The sequence below is a fragment of the Pelobates fuscus genome, chromosome 1 (genome assembly GCF_036172605.1).
Source record: "Pelobates fuscus isolate aPelFus1 chromosome 1, aPelFus1.pri, whole genome shotgun sequence".
In the NCBI taxonomy this organism is placed as follows: domain Eukaryota; kingdom Metazoa; phylum Chordata; class Amphibia; order Anura; family Pelobatidae; genus Pelobates; species Pelobates fuscus.
The window spans coordinates 142,950,329-142,970,992 of NC_086317.1; the positions used below are offsets into that span (position 1 = coordinate 142,950,329).

Below are 20,664 nucleotides of genomic sequence, written 5' to 3' on the forward strand. Positions count from 1 at the left end.
TTCCAAACAATTTAGGAATGTTAGGTGATTTATGCCCTCTATGGATTAAAACCAGACTCTGCATCAGCTATGTAATTTTCCATGGGAGTTTTGCCATGGATCCCCCTCCGGCATGCCACAGTCCAGGTGTTAGTCCCCTTGAAAAAACGTTTCCATCACTATTGTGGCCAGAAAGAGTCCCTGTGGGTTTTAAAATTCGCCTGCCTATTGAAGTCTATGGCGGTTCGTCCGTTCGCGAACATTTGCGGAAGTTCGTGTTCGCGAAATTTTATGTTCGCAACATCACTAGTCCTGCGCTCACTACTGGGCCGCAGCAAAGATTACAGTAAACATCAGCCCCAATATATAGTAAAAGTGATGGGAGAGAGCACAGGACCTATCTTTCTGCATTTGTATCCACTTTTTGTATCACACAGCTTTGTTACAATGCTGCTGCCCATCCCATGTGTTCCCTATTAAGGGTTAATATATAAGGGTTAATATATAGGGGTGTATATAAAAAAAATACCAAGGATCGACCGATTATCCGTTTTACCGATATTATCGGCAGATATTCTGTATTTTCGGCAATTTCGGTATCGGACAATATAGATACCGATAATACCTCCTAGGACCGCCGGGGTCATTACAAGGCTGGCGGTCCTGGGGGGCCAGCAGCAAGTGGTTACTTACCTTCCCAGAAGCTCCCTTCATCTCCCATGTCAAATCTCGCGAGTCCCGCGGCCACAGAGCGGTGCCACAGGTTACCATGGCAACGCTCAGTGCAGCACTAATGGCCCTGAGATTTACTCAGGGAGCTGAAGGGAGCTGCTGGCCCCCCACAGTACTTGACAAGCCACCGGACCACCAGGGAATACTATACACTACATACACTGCATTCACTATACCCACACTACACACACACACACACACACACACTGCATTCACTATACCCACACACACTGCATTCACTATACCCACACTACACACACACACACTGCATTCACTGTGTTTGTGTAGTGTGGGTATAGTGAATGCAGTGTGTGTGTGTGTGTGTGTGTGTGTGTGTGTGTGTGTGTGTGTAGTGTGGGTATAGTGAATGCAGTGTGTGTGTGGTGTGGGTATAGTGAATGCAGTGTGTGTTTGTGTGGTGTGGGTATAGTGAATGCAGTGTGTGTTTGTGTGGTGTGGGTATAGTGAATGCAGTGTGTGTTTGTGTGGTGTGGGTATAGTGAATGCAGTGTGTGTTTGTGTGGTGTGGGTATAGTGAATGCAGTGTGTGTTTGTGTGGTGTGGGTATAGTGAATGCAGCGTGTGTTTGTGTGGTGTGGGTATAGTGAATGCAGTGTGTGTTTGTGTGGTGTGGGTATAGTGAATGCAGTGTGTTTTTGTGTGGTGTGGGTATAGTGAATGCAGCGTGTGTTTGTGTGGTGTGGGTATAGTGAATGCAGCGTGTGTTTGTGTGGTGTGGGTATAGTGAATGCAGCGTGTGTTTGTGTGGTGTGGGTATAGTGAATGCACACAGTAATTCACCTCTTTCATATTAAGTGCACCCACACTTATTATATATAATTTTATTCAGGGGAAACAGGGCTTTCATTTAACATCAAATATTTACATATGAAACAATTTAATATGAGTAAAACAAAAAAAATGGGAGAAAATAAGAAATTGTTATTTTTTAGTTCTACATGACATTTTAACTGTGAATGTCATAATACTGTTTGCTTTTACTGCAATAAAATACACATTTGTATTCAGCAATGTCTCACATTGTACAGGTTTTATGGTGTTTTGGGAAGTTACAGGGTCAAATCTAGCATTTTACATTTTCAGTTTTTTCACATTGAAATTCGCCAGATTGGTTAAGTTGCCTTTAAGACCATATGGTAGCCCAGGAATGAGAATTACCCCCATGATGGCATACCATTGGCAATAGTAGACAACCCAAGGTATTGCAAATTAGTTATTTCCAGTCTTTTTTAGTAGCCACGTGGTCACAAACACTGGCCAAAATTAGTGTTAATATTTGTTTGTGTGTGAAAAATGCAAAAAACTAATTTGACTGCCAATTTTGGCCAGTGTGTGTGACTAAGTGGCTACTAAAAAAGACTGGACATACCCCATTTGCAATACCTTGGATTGTCTACTATTGCAAATGGTATGCCATCATGGGGGTAATTTTCATTCCTGGGCTACCATACGGTCTCAAAGGCAACGTAACCAATCTGGCAAATTTCAATGTGAAAAAAACTGAAACGCAAGCATTATATTTTACTCTAACTTTTAAAAACACCATAAACCTGTACATGAGGGGTACTGTTATACTCGGGAGACTTCGCTGAACACAAATATTAGTGTTTCAAAACAGTAAACTGTATCACAACAATTATATTGTCAGTGTAAGTGCCATGTGTGTGTGAAAAATTCAAAAAATGTAACTTTCACTGACGATATCATCGTAATACATTTTACTGTTTTGAATCACTAATATTTGTGTTCAGCAAAGTCTTCAGAGTATATATATACACACACACACCATACATATATTAATATTAAAATACACTTAGTATATATATATATATGTATGTGTATATATATATATATATATATATATATATATATATATATATATATATATATATATATATATATATATATATATAAACTCTAAGTATATATTTTTATTTTAAACTGCGTTTTAACTTTTTTTTTACTTTTTAAAGGCAGCAGGGGGACAACCTGTCATTCCAGGGACTCTCTCTGCTGGCACTGCTATGGACAGCTATTCCGTCCATGTGATTGTGAGGTCCTCACGATTGCATGGCCAAGGAGGGCCAGAACGACATCAGGGGGACTCCCTGGCATGGCAGGCAAATTGCCCAACCGTGATTGCCGGCGTGGGATTGCTGGGACATGCTATGCCGCCCGCCGGCATTTAGAGCCGGGTCCCCAAGGATGGCATAGCATGCCCGCCGTCCTTAAGGGGTTAAAGGTACAGTAACATAATGAATGCAAGCATGTATTCCTAATGCTATAGTGTTCAAATACTGTGAGTGTCTGAAAGATGAGGTTTACTTGCCTTTCTGCCCTCTCCGCACAGGTCTTAGTGCTGCTTATCTGCCTCCATATACCTTGATGATCTCAGCCAATCCAATGTTTCCTCATAGAGAAACATTTGTAAGCTAGTGTGTATAGACAGACAAAGCGCCTCGCTACATCAAGTAAAGGGACACTGTAGGCACCCAGACCACTTCAGCTCACTGAATTAATCTGGGTGCCATTTCCCATGCCCCTTAACCCTGCAGTGGTAATTATTGCAGTTTCTCAGAAACTGCAATAACCTCTCAGGGTTAACTCTACCAGACTTACTGGTTAGAAACAGACCTTTGGTCCAGTAGCGGACGCTGGACATCCTCACACTCTGCATGAGGACCTCCAGCGTCAGATTTTCCCCCAGAGGAAAACATTGATTAATGCTTTCCTATTGGGTAATCCTAAAACAAGTGAGTTTTAAACATTTTTTTAATGCACTTCCATAAATGTTTAATGATCAACTTATAATAAAAGGTCTGTGGGAATTTCTACCCATTAGGAAAGTTGCTATTTATATTTTTATACCATTCTTAGCGCTGCATAAAAATATATTTTTAGTATTAGCCTTGAATATAACGTTTTGGCTGTCTGACACAATGAGAAGTTGTTATGGTGCCAAGAGAGATCTTTTAATAATCTCTCCCTACCACAGATGCTTAAACAATAGATTTTGTCATTACAATCCCTGTTTTGGAAACCCATTTTTCGTTTGCCGTCTCTACAAACAACTGCAGAGAAAAAAAAAGCACTTGTAGAATGTGAACAGCAACTGGTATAAAAAGGTATGACAAACCACATAATTTTAACACTGCAAAACATATACTAACACGCCTGTGAAAGAGACAAGCATGAATGTAGATCTACTCTTTATATATTTGAACTCTAGTGAGAAACATGACAGACCACACCTAGGGAGAAACATAAAGGCCTGCTTACCAAATAACAAAAGACTGACATGTGCCCTAGATTCAAGTATATACTTAAACAAAATGTGCATTAAATGTCAGGTGCTGACATGAGAAAACACTATATTGTGAAAAACAAGCCAGCATTTGAAAAACCAAAGCATAATTCATTATTTCTTATGAAATATCCTATAATTAATCAACTTTCTATAATTCAGAAAAAGCATCATATCACAATTCCATCAGTACTAGCTTTTAACGCTAAAGTTCTACTGCAGAATATGAACCACTGAAAAATCAGGCAGAATATGCATCAATAAAGAATTCGATACACATCACAGCTTGAGTTTTATTGAAAAAGTCCAGTAGCTAATATCTGTCTATTTGCCATTGTTTGAATAACAGGTCCAAAACCATGCCCATATTCCTAAAAATAAGTATAGCAGTAAAGTGAAACTGACTCCTAATTGTCAGATCAATAGGTTAAAACTTTTGATGCATTTCGGCAAAGGCATTATAGAACTTACTCATAGATAAAACTAAACTCTACAATCTAGTAAGGTGAACATCCTTTTGGGTTATGTTAGAATTTGGTAATCACACAGTAACTCGTGTAGGTGTGATATATAGGCCGCAGGACAAATAGAATAGTTAGATCATCTACTAATTGAGGAAATAGCTAAAATGACAACGAAGGGGGAAGTTATAATCATGGGTGACTTTAATCTTCCTGATGTGAACTGGAAAACCAAAATAGCTGCGTGTGCCAGGAGCACACATATTCTAAACTCCCTACTGGGATTGTCTCTAAAACAAGTCGTCGATGAGCCAACTCGTAAAGAGGCAATACTAAATTTAGTGTTAACAAAATGAGATTTGGTATCAGATATTACTGTAGGTGAAAGTTTAGGATCCAGTGATCATCAGTCAGTATGGTTTAATATAAGAACAGTGACTGAGTCACACCACACAAAAACAAAAAAGTTTTAGACTTTAGAAAACAGACTTTTCTAAAATTAGAATATGTGTAAAGGAGTCATTATCAGACTAGATCAGTCAAATGGAGTCCAAGAGAAATGGGATTATTTAAAAGTTGCACTGCTGAAGGCAACAGAAAATTGCATTAGGCTTGTCAGTAAAAGCAAAAAAATGAAGAAACCACTGTGTGGTACTCCACAGATGTGACCAAAATAGTAAAAAACAAAAAGTTAGCATTTAATAATTATTAAAAACAAAAAACAATAAAAACAAAAACAGAGTGAGGAAGACAGAATGATCTTTAAGATTAGTCAGAAAGAAGCTAAGCAAGTAATAAGAGCTTCCAAATCACACACACAAGAGAAAATAGTCAAAAAAAAAAGGGGGGAAGGGGAACGACAAAACAATTTTTAGATACATAAATGAGAAAAGGAAAGTAAAACAAGGATTAGTTACCGTATATACTCGACAACTCGACAACCGTATATACTCGACAAGTATAAGTCGACAACCCTAATTTTACCCCAAAAAACTGGGAAAACTTATTGACTCGAGTATAAGCCTAGGGTGGGAAATGCAGCAGCTACTGGTAAATTTCTAAATAAAATTAGATCCTAAAAAATTTATATTAATTGAATATTTATTTACAGTGTGTGTATATAATGAATGCAGTGTGTGTGTGTGTGTGTGTGTGTGTGTGTGTGTGTGCGTGTGTGTGTGCGTGCGTGTGTGTATGTGATGCAGAGCCTTGGGGGGTGGGCATTTTTATTATTATTTTTTAATTATTATTTTAATATTAATTTTTAGTTATATTAGTAATATTTTTTTAATTATTATTTTTATATATTATTTTGTTTTTATTGTAATATTTATTTTATTATTTAATTTTATTTTCGTCCCCCCTCCCTGCTTGTAAGCTGGCCAGGGAGGGGAGCTCTCATTCCCTGGTGGTCCAGTGGTGTGCACTGTGTAGGAGGGGGGCTGGCAGAGAGCTGTAACTTACCTTTCCTGCAGCTCCTGTCAGCTCCCTTCTCCTCCGCGCCGGTCCGGTCAGCTCCCCTGTCAGCTCCCAGAGTAAGTCTTGCGGCCGCGTGGAGCGTTGCCATGGGCTCTGACCCCGCGGCTCTCGCGAGACTTAAAGTGGGAGCTGACAGGGGAGGTAACCAGACCGGCGCGGAGAAGAAGGGAGCTGACAGGAGCTGCAGGAAAGGTAAGTAAATGCTCTCTGCAGCCCCCAACAGCCCCTTGTCTGTATTATGGCAATGTAAGTTGCCATAATACAGACATTGACTCGAGTATAAGTCGAGTTGGGTTTTTTCAGCAAAAAAAATTGCTGAAAAACTCGACTTATACTCTAGTATATACGGTAGATTAAGAACAAAAGAAGGAAGGTATGTAGAAGAGGATAAAGGTCTTGCTGACTACCGCAATTAATATTTTTATCCGTATTTACAGATGAAAGTGAAGGAAGTGGACCTCAGTTAGGAAAAAGGACAAATGAGTAATTTTTGGCAGACGAAATGTTCGGGGCATCTCTAAAAGTATTTAGAAAATTGGGCAGACTAGATGGGCCGAATGGTTCTTATCTGCCGTCACATTCTATGTGTCACAAAATAGAACTCTATGTATCTCATGGTATTTAAAAAGCTTGCACACAATTATATGCAGTTTAAGCAGCATTAAAGGACCACTATAGGCACCCAGACCACTTCAGCTCAGAGAAACTGCTATGTTTACATTAGGGTTAATCCAGCCTCTAGTGGCTGTCTCATTGAGAGCAGCTAGAGGCGCTTCTCACCGATTTTCACAGTGAGAAGACGCTGCCGTGCAAAGGAAAGCATTGAGAAATGCTTTCCTATGGGTGGTTTGAATGCGTGCGCAGCTCTTAAGGCGCATGCGCATTCAGCGCCGACAGGAGGAGGAGTGTTCCCCGGCGCTGGAGAAAGGTAAGTGGCTGAAGAGATTTTAGATATATACACACACACACACACACACACATATTTATATTTAATTCTTTCATTCTTAATCCAGCAGTTGAAAATATCTGAAAAGATATATCCGAATAACATGATGATAGAGCAAAGAGATGGAATGCTGGCTTTTCTTACATTTAGAATCGGTACCAATACTGAGAGACTTACACTAAATGCCTCGGACTGTGAAGGGCCTTGATATAGCAGGCCCCACATAATCATAGTATGCTTTGTTTGTTTAGTATAGTAAATCAGCTTTGCTTAGGTTATGGTGAAAATGCAATTTTTGCACTTGAAGTAAATGCGTGTCAATAAGACACTGCATTTTACAAATATGTTGCAAAAAATAAATAAATCACAGCTTAATGAAGTGGTCTGAGTGCCAGGTCCCCCAGGTTTTAACACTTTAAGATGTAAACATAGCAGTTTCAGAGAAACTGCTATGTTTACATTGCAGGGTTAATCCAACCTCTAGTGGCTATCTTCCTGACAGCCGCAAGAGGCGCATCTGCGACGCTGGATGCGAAATTCACATCCAGCGTGCAGAACGTCCATAGGAAAGCATTGAGAAATGCTTTCCTATGGACTGTTTGAATGCGCGCGCGGCTCTTGCCGCGCATGCGCATTCCGCTCCACTCGGGAGTTGACGTCACCAGCGCTGGATAAAGGTAAGTAGCTTAAGGGGTTTTAACCCCTTCAGCGCCATGGGAGGGGGGATCCTAAGGATGCTATATAGTGTCAGGAAAACAAGTTTGTTTTCCTGACACTATAGTGATCCTTTAAGTATACATATTTAGTCAAGCACGTTTTTTTTGTTTTTTGTTTTTTTTTAAGAGCAAAAGTGCCCACCACGTATTCAAGGAAACACCAATGTATGGACCAATCAGATAAAAAAAATCAGGCATATTATACCACCAATTACCAGCTAATTTCTAATCTTAAATCCTGCAACATCTGGCTACCATTTCAGACAGCATTAGCATGCAACTAATTTTCGCCAGACCTTAAAGCGGATCAGCAAGACTGATTAAGGATATATTCTACGTCGGCAAACAGCTGATGATCTACCATACCTTCATGGGAACTACTTTTGATCTATACATTGTGCTAGCAGTATTTTGTTTTAATCTTTTTGAAGAAGTGTGAGCATATGTAACAGACCAGTGAGTTGGTTGAAGCAAAATACATATTTTCCCTTTGTACAAAACTGCTAAATCCGCTGGTGCACTGCGTAAAGTCACTTTTTTTAATTGAATGCTTTAAGTTTAAAAGCATTGCCCAGAGTACTGAACAGTAATGAGCTGAGCACATCAAAGTTATAACTTTGAACAATCTTTCACAAAAAGAAGAGCGTTCCAGTTAGTGCCTTTTAATTTAGTTAAATCCATTCAAACTGCTCCAAAATAAATAAATCCCACCCCTTCCTAGGTTCCAAATCCCATTGATTGATGGGATTTGGAACAGTGGCCCAAATGCACAAAACCGCGCTCTCGGGCTGGGGGCCTTGAGGAGACTTAACACAGCACCGCACTCACACAAGAGCGGCTAGCCGACACAGCACATGGCATTCCACGTCAGCGTCCATCCCAGAAGGAAAAAGGACTTGACCCTCAATAAAGCCGCAACCTACAGAACGGTGGCGCATACCCACGCAGAAACCAAGGGCTGGAGCAGAGCACAGATCTGGCGCGACGCCATAGTCACATTTTTGCCCATGTACCACTTATGCCATTTACAGGGCAGGGAGAACTCATGCATCACCGGGTCGCTGACCCTCCACTCAGGGGCATCAGCTGAAAGAGCCTAAGACACCACATGAGCCTTCCCCCAGCCATGCCAATTTCTTTGCACTGCCTAATTTATGGTTTTATTTGATTTGCTTTCCCCTATGTTTTGCATACAGTTCGACCAGTGATCAGCTATGTCCATATAGGCCTGTACCTAGACACAAACCATAGCTAGCTACACTCACCGTTTCTGCTGTAGCACCACATCAGTACCTATATTGATTCACCGCATCCACTCAGTGGTTCTTGCATCCCATGTACCATATGCAGTTTTATCACATAGCATTATACCTCTTCCACCTACATCTGCTGATAAAATTTGGAAGCGTTAGTTAAGCATTATACACTTTCAATAGCACAGTCAGTTGATAAGCCATGCTAGCACGCGCACTGACTCAACATACTACTGTTTATCGTCTTTTATTACAAAAATGTGCATTCTATTCATACCATGCAAATTTAATTCTTTGTCTCCCAAAACTCTGGCAACAGCTGTTGTGGCATTGCTAGCCTAAATGTTATATGTATCATATATGCACGAAAAAAAAGGGGCACAAGTTAAATCAGCTAAGTCACCAAAGAAACAATCTAATCGTTTTTTACATAGCTCCCTTCTTGTTTATTTCCTATTTTCATTAAATACATAAAGAATAGTAGGGACCACTTTCCCTTCTGTATAGCAGTCGGAACGTAAAGTAAGGTTTTGTTTCCGCTGCCAATTAAGATTATCCACAATACTTCAGCACAATCAAATTGTTTATCCACAATACTTCAGTAAAACTGCAGATATCATGGACAGAGAATAATAAAATGGCTGCTCCTTGATATTGAGATCCAGCACAAGGAAGAAAAAAAAAATATATATATATATAAACAAAGACAAGTGGTAAGGAGGGGACAATAGTCATTAAGATACAGGGGGCAAAAAGAAAATAAAAAACAAGAGAGAAAAAAAAAAAAGGTCCGCTTTAAAATAGGCATAACACAACTTGTAGGTGATTTTTCAATGTTGTATTACATAGTGTAGTTCCCAGTTCATAGGCCTCTTTAGTTGTTACTCCTTGACGTGTCACTGTATTCAGCATACACACCACTATCTAGGAAGTAAGTGAATTTCATCACAATGTGGCTTTCTTCAAATGGAACGGGCACTTCTCACTATTGAGCGATTACTAGGGTAATGAATCCACAAAATTTAACTCTGTACTTCCCTTGGTTGATATTGCCCGATGGTGTTCCTGGAGAACTAGAGCATTTGCCATTAAGTGCAATTCAAGAAAAACAGGTACTTGCTTATGTGTGGCACCTTGTTGGTAAAAGCAATTATTTTGTCTTTTGGATGCGTCGGGACATTCAGTAATAAAATGTAAATCATGAGAAATAGCGATAGTTAGCACTATTAGTTAGCCATCACATTTTGAAAAGAGGGGAGCAACAATAACATACGTTAGTAGTTATGTGGATAAAGAGACAACTCAAGCCAGCCTTCCAAATCTCCATAACCAAAAAGCATCCAACAAATGAAGATAAAACTTTGACTTTTGTAGTTTTCCTATGCTTGACAAAAATGCAGAGCTACTGCTGTCAAGCTGGGCTGACGGAAAAAAAGGCTGTCTACAGTGGACCCTTTGGTCTCACAGGATTCTCCATAGATATCAGTTTTGTACTCTACTGCGTGAAAATACAGCTAGATGTTAGCAGATTATTAATATTTATAAAGCACCAAATTGCACAGCGCTGTGAACAATGGCAGATAAAGAGGACCTCACGGAAGAAGATGGTGGCAGCCATACAGGTTCATGTAAGTAAAAACTACCTTTCCTGACCAGAGCAGTCACCTACCTGGGTGACTGCTCTGCAAGCAAATACCCCAGAAATTTACAGAGCCGTTTAAAAGGAACACTTCAAGCACCATAACTACCGCAGCATATAATCTCACTGCGAATGCAAGTAATAAGCTGCTCACCACTTGTCAGAGAGCCAGAAGCTTCCCAGTGGTGCATGGCTTAGCTCACAGACTATGACAGATCAGCTGATGCACTCAGCCAATGAGCTGGCAGAGCTTAGTTAAAGGGATACTATAGTGCCAGGAATGCAAAGCTGTATTCCTGGCACTATCGCTCCACCTGCCTCCCTTGTGCACCTTTTTCCCGGTGAATAAAGTGTTTTTTTTTTTAAAAACCCTTTATTTACTTGCCTTATGCCAGCGCCGATTTCCCTCGGCGCTGGGTCGAAGTCCGCCCCCTCCTCAAACATCCCACGACAAGCGGGCTCTAATGCGCACCTCCCCATAGGAAAGAATTGAATCAATTGTTTCTCATGGGGGAAAATCTGACGCTGGATGTCCTCATGCAGAGCGTGAGGATGTCCAGCGTCAGATACCAGACTAAAGGTCCAATTCAATCCAGAAAACCCTCTAGTGACTGTCTGGGAGACAACCACTGGAGGCAGAGTGCAAAAGGGACAGTGCACCCACACAACATCAATAAGCTAAAGTGTTCGTGTCCCTTTAAAAAGAGCTAATGGAAGATCCTAGCAAGAGCCTTTGGCTCTCTAGAGCAGAGAAGGCAGGGAGCAGTGCCCAGCTGACCCCAAGCAAGTAGTCAAGCGCTGTAGCGTTTATGGTGCTTGGAGTGTTCCTTTAAGCTGTAACTGTCTGTAAAATACCTCAGATATTCTACCCTTCTATATCATTTGTAGTAAATTAGACATAATTTACATCATCACATTTAGCAATGCTTTTTTTGCAAGCAAACCTCATTGTTTATGTAAAGCGCTACGGAATTTGTTGGCGCTATATAAATAATAAAATAATAATAATAATAATAATAAATGTACCCTAGAAATATAAAGTACACTGGAAAAGCATTTGGACAGTGGCAGCTGTGTCCCTTAGCACATCAGTTGTTAATTGAATCAATAACTAAATGGATAAATAAATTAGGGTATTTGCACTGTCAGGCTGTGACCTTGCAGGAATTGCAGCTTTTTTTTATATATAGCCCTCGATTGTAGAACAAAATACAAAAAACAGTATCTTAGCAAGGTGATACCGTCTGAGTGACGGTGACTAGGAAAAAATGTAAACACTGCATTCTCTCTGAAATGGCAGTGTTTACATTGAAAAGTCTGCAGGGACAAGCTATAGACACCAAAATCACAACATTAAGCTGTAGTGGTCCTGGTGACTATAGTGTCTCTAAGAATTTTATTTTTGTAGTTGAATATAAAGCTTTGTAAGTTTAAAAAAAAAAAAAACTGGCTCTTAACTTTTTTAGCTGGCTTCTAGATTCAAAGTACATTTGTCAAGCCCTGATATAAGGTAGATAGGAGTGTCAATGACAGTTTATCAGGCCACCGTTAGGCTGGTAATACATAACGGACTTAGCGAAAACATGAATAGGTTTGTCGAGAGACATGTGACATAAGCATGCTCTAGCTTTCAATTCATTCCTAGAGAAAATAATTTAGGCAAGAATAGTAGTGTTTTTAGCATTTTTTGGTTTTCTTTTGCATGTATATGTCAAGAGATTTGCAACTGCGGTCAAAAGTGTGTTTCCTCCTAAAAATTTAAGCTAGAGCTACATTCTGCAGAAATGTACTTTGAACAGACTGGTTATTTTACAGGATGCATAATATGGAGTCTTTGGTAGGAAGGTACAAATTTAGGCTCACATAGGTAGAATACACACACACACACTACAACGCAATGGAGCAGACATGGAGAAACTGAGTGGGATTTCACTTTTTCACACTAAACTATCAGAGATGAAGACACGGCACTGCTAATAATTAGCAAGCATTGTTTGTGAACTAAGTTGCGGATGACGTGCTTCCTGAAATAGCATGCATTATTTTGCAAGTAAGTGAAGAGAAGATGCACATGTTCAGCAATTTTCCTCACATCAAAACTAGGGGTGGACTGATTATCTGTTCTGCCTACTATTAGAGCCGACGCTCTATATATTTTCGATAATTGTTATTGGTTTTGTAATTTACTGATTTCTTACTCATCTCTACCCGTCATTGCACCCGAAAACACCAGCAATGATGCACCACTTCCCAACCTTCAGTCACCCCACCCAGCGAGTCCCTGCATGAGGAGCACAGCTGAAGGCAGGGAGGTGGTACAGTTAATTACCTACAGGAGTTTACTAGGCTGGCTGCCTGACAGTAATAGTGGTGTGATTGCTCTCAGCAATCACTATTATCAGTAATAAAACTGGTACATGCTGGGATCTCTGTAATCCCAACTAACTGGCTGCCTGAGAGGAGTGTGCTTGCTGGCAGCATGTTCAATTTATGTCAGATTTGTAAAGAAATTGTGTTGTCCTCCTGTCTGCTTGAACCAGTGTGGTTATTTTACGCTTTCCTTGCTCATTAATAAAGCGTCTAATACCAGAGCTGCACATTTCTCTGTAAACTAGAGGAGTTCGGCAGTTTGAGATACTGAAACCAACAATCATTCCACAGTCAAAGACACGTTTGCATTTTAGAGAATGAGTAAATAAAGTAGACACAGATTGGATTTTTTTCCCCAGGTAGAATTAATATGCATATACACACGTTCAGAGTTAAATGGGCACTTTAGACTAAAGAAACTAAGCTTGCTAAAGTGCTGTTATTTCTTGTTGCTCAGCTCAGTGGAGCTAAACTCAAGAGGCAGCAAATGCCCAGAGCACTTGTCTTGCAAGGACAGCTCATTAAACTGCATTGGGAAATTTGTGATTGTACAAGTTGCAGACAAGAGATCAGTAGCTTTTGTAAGCAGTTTTTAGATACAACCCAATTGGAACAAATGCATAATCATATGCATGCACATTTGTATTGGGAGTATATATACTAAACCTTTTTTGGGGGTCAGTGGAGTGTCCAATTAACAGTAAAAATAACAGCAGTAGGCACTTCTGAGAGGCTAACAAATGTCTTACATCAAAACTAAAAATGCTATTGTAAAATAAACATGTAGACCAAGCATGTCAAACTCAAAGGCTATCACGGGCCAAATAAACAAGGTTTAAGTGTATAGAGGCCGCCAAAAAAAACAACAACTCAGTTTTCATTGAAACGTACGTTTATTTAGAAAAGTATAGTATAAAAAAGTTTGCTTAACGGACACTGGACGTCCTCACGCTTGTAGGGCTTCAATGTAAACAAAAGAGCAAATTATAAGGAGACCTGCATTTGCATATAACCCATGTTTCAGTTTAACTACCTTGACATATTAAGAAAAGTTTGGTAATGGGACTGAAATGGTGAATGTATGCTGTTGCACAGCTGTACAAAAAACAAATGACGTTATCTTGTTGATTTTGAAGTCCTATGAGTGTGTTCTTCACTTTGGCTGAGATCAAACTTGATGATCTCAGCCAACCCAATGCTTTCCCATAGGAAAGCATTAGGAAGCTATTGTGCATGTGTGGCAAAAAGCTGTGCAGCCAGTCAGCATCTCAATGGGGAGCGTTCAGCACCTCCATGCAATCTAATGCACAGCCCCTTCCCCCCATTCTAATATGCTGCCCACAAATCCTATACATTGCCCCAAAATTAATACACTGCCTCCCCTTCCCAATTAAATGCACTGCCCCCCTCCCGAATTTAATACACTACACAAGAAAATCTCTCAACTCCCTCTTCTACCACCTTAAGATGAGCCGCCCTCCAGTTCCCCGAACGTAGATTAGAGGGATTCCCTGCTCTGTTGCGTTCATCTATGTACAGAGACATTTCCCCGAACATAGAAGAACGCAACAGAGCGGGTAATTCCTTAACTCTCAATTTGTTCTACGACCAGGTCGTAGGAACGGAACCTGGTTGGTAAGTGAGGAGTGTCGAACATATAATTTAACCTTTCTTCAATGACACTCACATTGAAGATTATTATTATAATTGGCATTTATATAGCGCCAACAGATTCCGTAGCGGTTTACAATTTTAAAAGAAGGGGGGATTTCACTATAGATAGGACAATTACAAAATAAAAATTAACAGGAACCATAGGTTGAATAGGACCCTACTCAAACTAGCTTACAGTCTATATATCTGTATAGGTATAAAGATGTATTTTTTTATAAAATACTCATGCTGACTGAATTGAATTTCATTGGACAAGTCTGAGGTTCACAACATTTGACAAAATACAGAGCTCCACCATCAACTTTTGTCCAATTACAACAGCCGTCAGGCATCGTCTCACTCATTGCAAGATGTGATCTATAGAGGCTCCAGCAGAATCTTCCATAGGCCTCAGTGCTGTTCTCTTGTTGGTGCACAAGAATGGAGCACAGACACAGCCCTTGGCAGATAAAGCATCAAAAAACGAAAGTTTGCCAGAAGAAGATAGCAGTGGCCACAAAGGACAGCATCAGGTAAGTCAACGTGCCTTTAACTGCATGCCATTGCCTCTAGACCCTAAACTGAGATGTTAACTTCAGGGGTCTTTGCAAAATATGCAAAGATCCCTGGAATTGCAGTAGATGTACTACTGTACAAACACTGACTATACTATACCTATGTGTATACAGAGAAGACAAAATAATTGCAATTCAATGTTTATTTCGCTGTTACCTAAACCTCAATATCTCACAAAAACATGCAATTAAAACATGCACAGACACAGAACCATATCTATTCGGTCCAAAACAGATATCGCACAGCTCACTTTAGATAGGAGTAAAGAGCACCATTTTAGTCTCAGCAGGGGTACTAAAAAACAAAAAGCCACCCAACCACAAATCTTCAAAAAGAAAAGTATATAATTTGGTATTCTGTACTTTAACCCCTTAAGGACCAAACTTCTAGAATAAACAGGAATCATGACATGTCAGACATGTCATGTGTCCTTAAGGGGTTAAATCACATTCCAAACACTAACAGAAATTGTATAGATTTTTGGCCTAAAACAGACATGTTTTCCATGTCCAATTTTGAATAATTTTTATAAAATTATAATAAAATGCATTTTGCAGGATTCAGCATCATCTGCATCCACTCTTCCATTCCAAAATACCTTCCTCGTTACTGTTCATACATAATTAACCCATTTGTCCCTCACGCCTAACATGCAATATCCTACTGTTTAGTCTGCATAGAACAAAATAAAAGGCTCCTTATTAGAGGTTAAGATCAACCTCCACGCACCCAATTAGCCAATCACTCAAAAACAATACACTCACATATTTTAAAGAGATTTAATGTTCCCTTCGCTGCTGTGCATCTCTGTCGAAGGTAAGGAGAGATCATAGGATCAAGCAATCTGCCCTGGTGTCCAGCTACATGCATGCTCTATACATTCTGTTACAGTATAGACAGCTTCTAGGATTCCCCTGTGCTTTCATGCCGCATCTTTACAGTTCCAGGAGAATGATATACCAAGACTTTTAACAGCCAATTGGAGCCTCATAATTTGGCTTACCCATATGTTGTGGACAAATAAAAAGGAAGTGGAACTTTTTTATGTTCACTTCCGAAGTATCGAGAAATCCACAGTTTTTTGACAAAATGTAGAGGGACTTGGTCCATAACCACCTCATACCACAAAAGTAGAAAATCAGTGGGGATTATGGTACATGCTTATAAAAAGCACCAAATCTTCTTTAGTAAGCTATGGCTACTAATTCTGCAAAATAGAACATCTGACTGTGTTTAGGCTGAATATTGACTCTTTATTATAGCTTGAAATTTTGAGAATTCAAGGAAAACGTCAGCTTTCAGACAAAAATACAAATTGCCAAATTGAAAACATAGGTGACTTACATACTTTTATGAACGGGGAGGTAATTACTGGGTTAAAGCGTCAGTTGACTGCTCTAGCCAAACAGCAAACCCCTGCCCAGCAACACTCCATGCACCCAATAAGTCAATAGAAGAACCTGAATGCACTGGGGAGAGGAAGATCAGGTACTGGATGCAACCTTTAAGGTTAAAGGACCACTATAGTGCCAGGAAAACATACTTGTTTTCCTGGCACTACAGCGCTACGGAATTTGTTGGCGCTATATAAATAATAATAATAATAATAATAGTGCCCTGAGGGTGACCCCACCCTCAGGGACCCCCTCCCGCCGGGCTCTGGGGGGAGGGAGGGGTTAAACTTACCTCTTTCTCCAGAGCTGGGCGGGGGACTCTCCTCAGCTGAATGCTTATGTGCGGCAGGAGCAGCGCGCGCATTCAACCAGTCCATAGGAAAGCATTCACAATGCTTTCCTTTGGACGCTGGCGCCTTCTCACTGTGAAAATCACAGTGAGAAGTGCGGAAGCGTGGAAGCCCACTAGCGGCTGTCAATGAGACAGCCACTAGAGGCTGGATTAACCCTGTTATAAACATAGCAGTTTCTCTGAAACTGCTATGTTTATAGAAAAAGGGGTAATCCTAGCAGGACCTGGCACCCAGACCACTTCATTAAGCTGAAGTGGTCTGGGTGCCTATAGTGGTCCTTTAAACCGTTCGAGAATGTTTTAACCCCTTCAGGTTAGAAAGTACCAAGGATCTCCTGGCACCATAACTACATTTCAATTAAGTTGTTATGGTGCCTGGAGTGTTCCTTTAAATTTCCTCTAATGAACCATCATTGTATTCCTCTGGGATAAGCGAAGCAGATCATGATTTGTCTCATGTTTCCTAAATTATACAAATATCTGCAGACAACAGACTGAGGAAATAAATAAAAAAATATCAAAGTAAAACACAAACCATGTAAGAAATGCAGCAGACAATGGACAAATGCATTTCTCAACAGGAACTCATTATACTGGTTGCAATTTCTCCTCTGAATGTAAAGAATTCCAGCAATATGTATGTTGAAACATGCACATTCTTGCTTTACTAACACAGGAAGTAAAGAATTACTGGCAAATTACCCTGCAGAGATTCAGGAATAGGCATCCAACTAGTTGAGCATCAAACATTTTTGCTTGTTATAAAAACAGAAGCTCTGGAAAGAACAGTGATTTCTTTACTGAATTTCTCACTAATTTATATTCTAAAAATATTCTATTTGCAATAGGCCATTAAATACAGGAAACGAAAAGTAAGAATGTTTCATATTAGTTTAGTCACTTAAACTGACAGAATCTCTAAAACCTTCTACAATTGTTGTAAAGTGAAATCTGTTCCATCAATGCTAATGAAATAGTAATTAGCATTCAATGATAAAAAAAAATATATCTTTTACGGAAAATACTAAAACTTATTCTTACAATTAAAGCAACTGAAGACATTAAGTGTTTGAGAGTACACAAATTGGACAGATGACTTTATAACTATAACAGAGATTATGGAAAACATTAAAATGCTGCTTAAAAGTTCTGCTTATGCTACTCGTCTGCATAAGAATTATTCCCGTATAGATATTTATTCAGGAAGCGGTATGCAGATGTAAGCTATATAGAGACCCCAGATTCCTTTTCTGACATTTGTTCTATAATTAGAAGAAACCTAAGAAGTGGACACACACAGAAATACTGTAGAGTCAGAGAACATGTACTACACAGTAGTACAGAGAACTATGATTTGGAAGTATATTTTGTGCAAGTGGCAAGCTACAACTTGCAGGGAAAACATCTATTAACACTACACCAAGTTCACATAGGTTAGGCTGAACCAAGAACCTTATTCTGCACAAGTGTAATCAGTCTGGAAAACGTCTGGTGGACAAGAATAAAAATAACCCTTATTATACAAATATAACAACAACAACAATAGCTATATGTAACTGCTACACTGATCAATTAGTGTGTTCTGATTTTTCACATCATTTATAAACCAATGCAACACAGCCTTCACATAATTTAAAATTATGTGACAGCAACTAGTAAAACAAATGTTCAAATAGATAAAGAGAGAGCAATTAAAGTAACAAAAACAAAGTAAAAAGTGACAACTTTTTATAACAATATATGGGTTGTGCATGGAGAAGTATTAAAGTTGTGTACGTATGTGTTCTATATTTATGCTAGCTTATTACCGTTGGTTGATTATTATAATTTTCTCTTTATTGTTTGTTTTTGATATTTGTGATTTTCAGCTTGGGTGTAGAGTGACTAATTGGGGCATCTAGCCATATTTTTATTGCAGTTGTAGTTGGCAGGTATAACTCATTTTGGAAGCTTAGACACTATATATATATATTTCAGGACAATTCAGATTTTTCCTCTGTCCTTATCTTTCGCTCTCTGTAACACCCATCTTTATTGCACTACATATTTGTATTAGGTTTGCTTTAATTCCATCAGTAGAAACCTTATGATTAATGTATATAACTGCACTGCCATTTGAATCTTCTAGCTATCCATATAGAACTTCAATACATTTTGCTTTTAAAATGTTACACATTTTTAAATAAATAAAAGTTACGTTTAAACGGTATAAACATTATTTCTAGTATGTATACAGGTGAATCAATTAAATTCATTACAACAGATTATATGGGAACACACAAACAACAAAGTGGCATTTAAATGTCAAGCATTTACACAGAGTGGTAATTGGAAAGACGAGTGGCGGGCAGATAAAATTATTATTGTGAATGATTGACACCGAACTTGAGTGGAGAACCTAGAAAGCAGATTCTAAAGCAGTACTGGAAGACTATAGTGTACGCCTACTTATGGACCATCCAGTATATAGCAATTAAACTATAACAAAACAAACATATGAAGAACGATAACTTTTCATAACAATACGTACGTTGTGCATAGAGATATAGTAAAGTTGTATAGGTGTGTATGTATGTAAATACACAAAAAATGAATACAGATTTATTGTAAGTACTGAACAAGTGGAAACGAGGAGCGTATAACTCTAGAATGCAGATTTTTTTTGGAGCAGGGCGCTCAACACCTGTGCGTCCAACCTGTCTTGTAGTCCACCTATAATACAGCGCTACAATAATAATTGAATGTACAATATAATCTTGGGACAGATACTTTGAAGAAGTACACACATTTGGCAGTCACCTGTTCAGGCTATATTTATAGGTAAACCCAGGAATGGCAGGTGGGAGCCTTGTCAGCCAGGTAAGTGCTGTCCCTTGTTATTGCCAGGCCTTGTTCTGCTCACTCAATGGATGGACAGTGACATTTTATGGACAGCAGCCCACATTGCTGAGGAGTGCTGGGAGTGGCAGTCCTCCAGCCCCTGGCAGGTCACTGGGTGCCATGCCTGCAGCTAGAGCTGTCACTGCTCGGGCAGTGTAAGGGTTAAACAGGGAGGAAGTGGAACTTATAAAAGCAGGAACTTGAATAGCCGTGTCCCAGCCTGCGCCGTGGCAGCAGACACGGAATATAATTACTGACAAACGTCTACAGCGTTTCGGGCGCGGTTGGTATTTACCTTCTCCTCATCAGACACCCGATCCTCGTAGTCAGCCATCTTGGCTCCAACTGGCCCAGCCTCGCTGCGAGCAGAGCGCAAAGCTCCACGGGAAGGGAGGGGGAACTTCCGTCAGCCAGCGACAGGAGAGGAGTGACAGCTCCCGCCGCCATATTGGTGGAGGCAGTGCTTGCCAGCATTAAAGGAGGGGGGAGATCTGCTGGCTAAACTGGGAATTGAATACAAAACGCTTTAGTAAAATAGTAAACGTTCGGCCAATACAGAAATACAAATATCTGAGTTGGAAAAATGTTGTGTCTTAGCTATGGTCACTGTTTGGCCATTTTAGCCTAAAATCTGCAATCGGATTTGCAGTTCACAGGGTTGGGGAAAGAGTTTTGTTTGTGCAAAAATAAAATAAAATCTGGCTACCTGTCTATCAAGGGAAGCCAACATTTTGGTAGCACCGTGGTGAAGTAAAAATTTAGAGTTCCTTAGGGTGCCAGCCCTAGTTTATTTTTATTTATTTTTAACCCCTTAAGGACTGAGCCAAATGTACGCGTTTTGATCAAAATAAAATGTTAACAAAAACTGGAATATAACTATATCTCTGTTCAATCGTAATTCACCTCTTT

The 20,664-nt window shown here is 39.6% G+C and overlaps 1 protein-coding gene across 1 annotated transcript in view; it reads right to left on the reverse strand.

Annotated features, from left to right (window-relative positions):
- Positions 1–20,157, reverse strand: part of CAPZA1 (capping actin protein of muscle Z-line subunit alpha 1) — a 72,543-nt gene extending 52,386 nt beyond the window's left edge. Inside the window, exon 1 of the mRNA XM_063450771.1 lies at positions 20,051–20,157. Within this exon, the coding sequence (XP_063306841.1) occupies positions 20,051–20,089 (39 nt within the window). The 5' untranslated portion in view covers positions 20,090–20,157. The remainder of the gene's footprint in view (positions 1–20,050) is intronic.
- Positions 20,158–20,664: the final 507 nt, after the last annotated feature.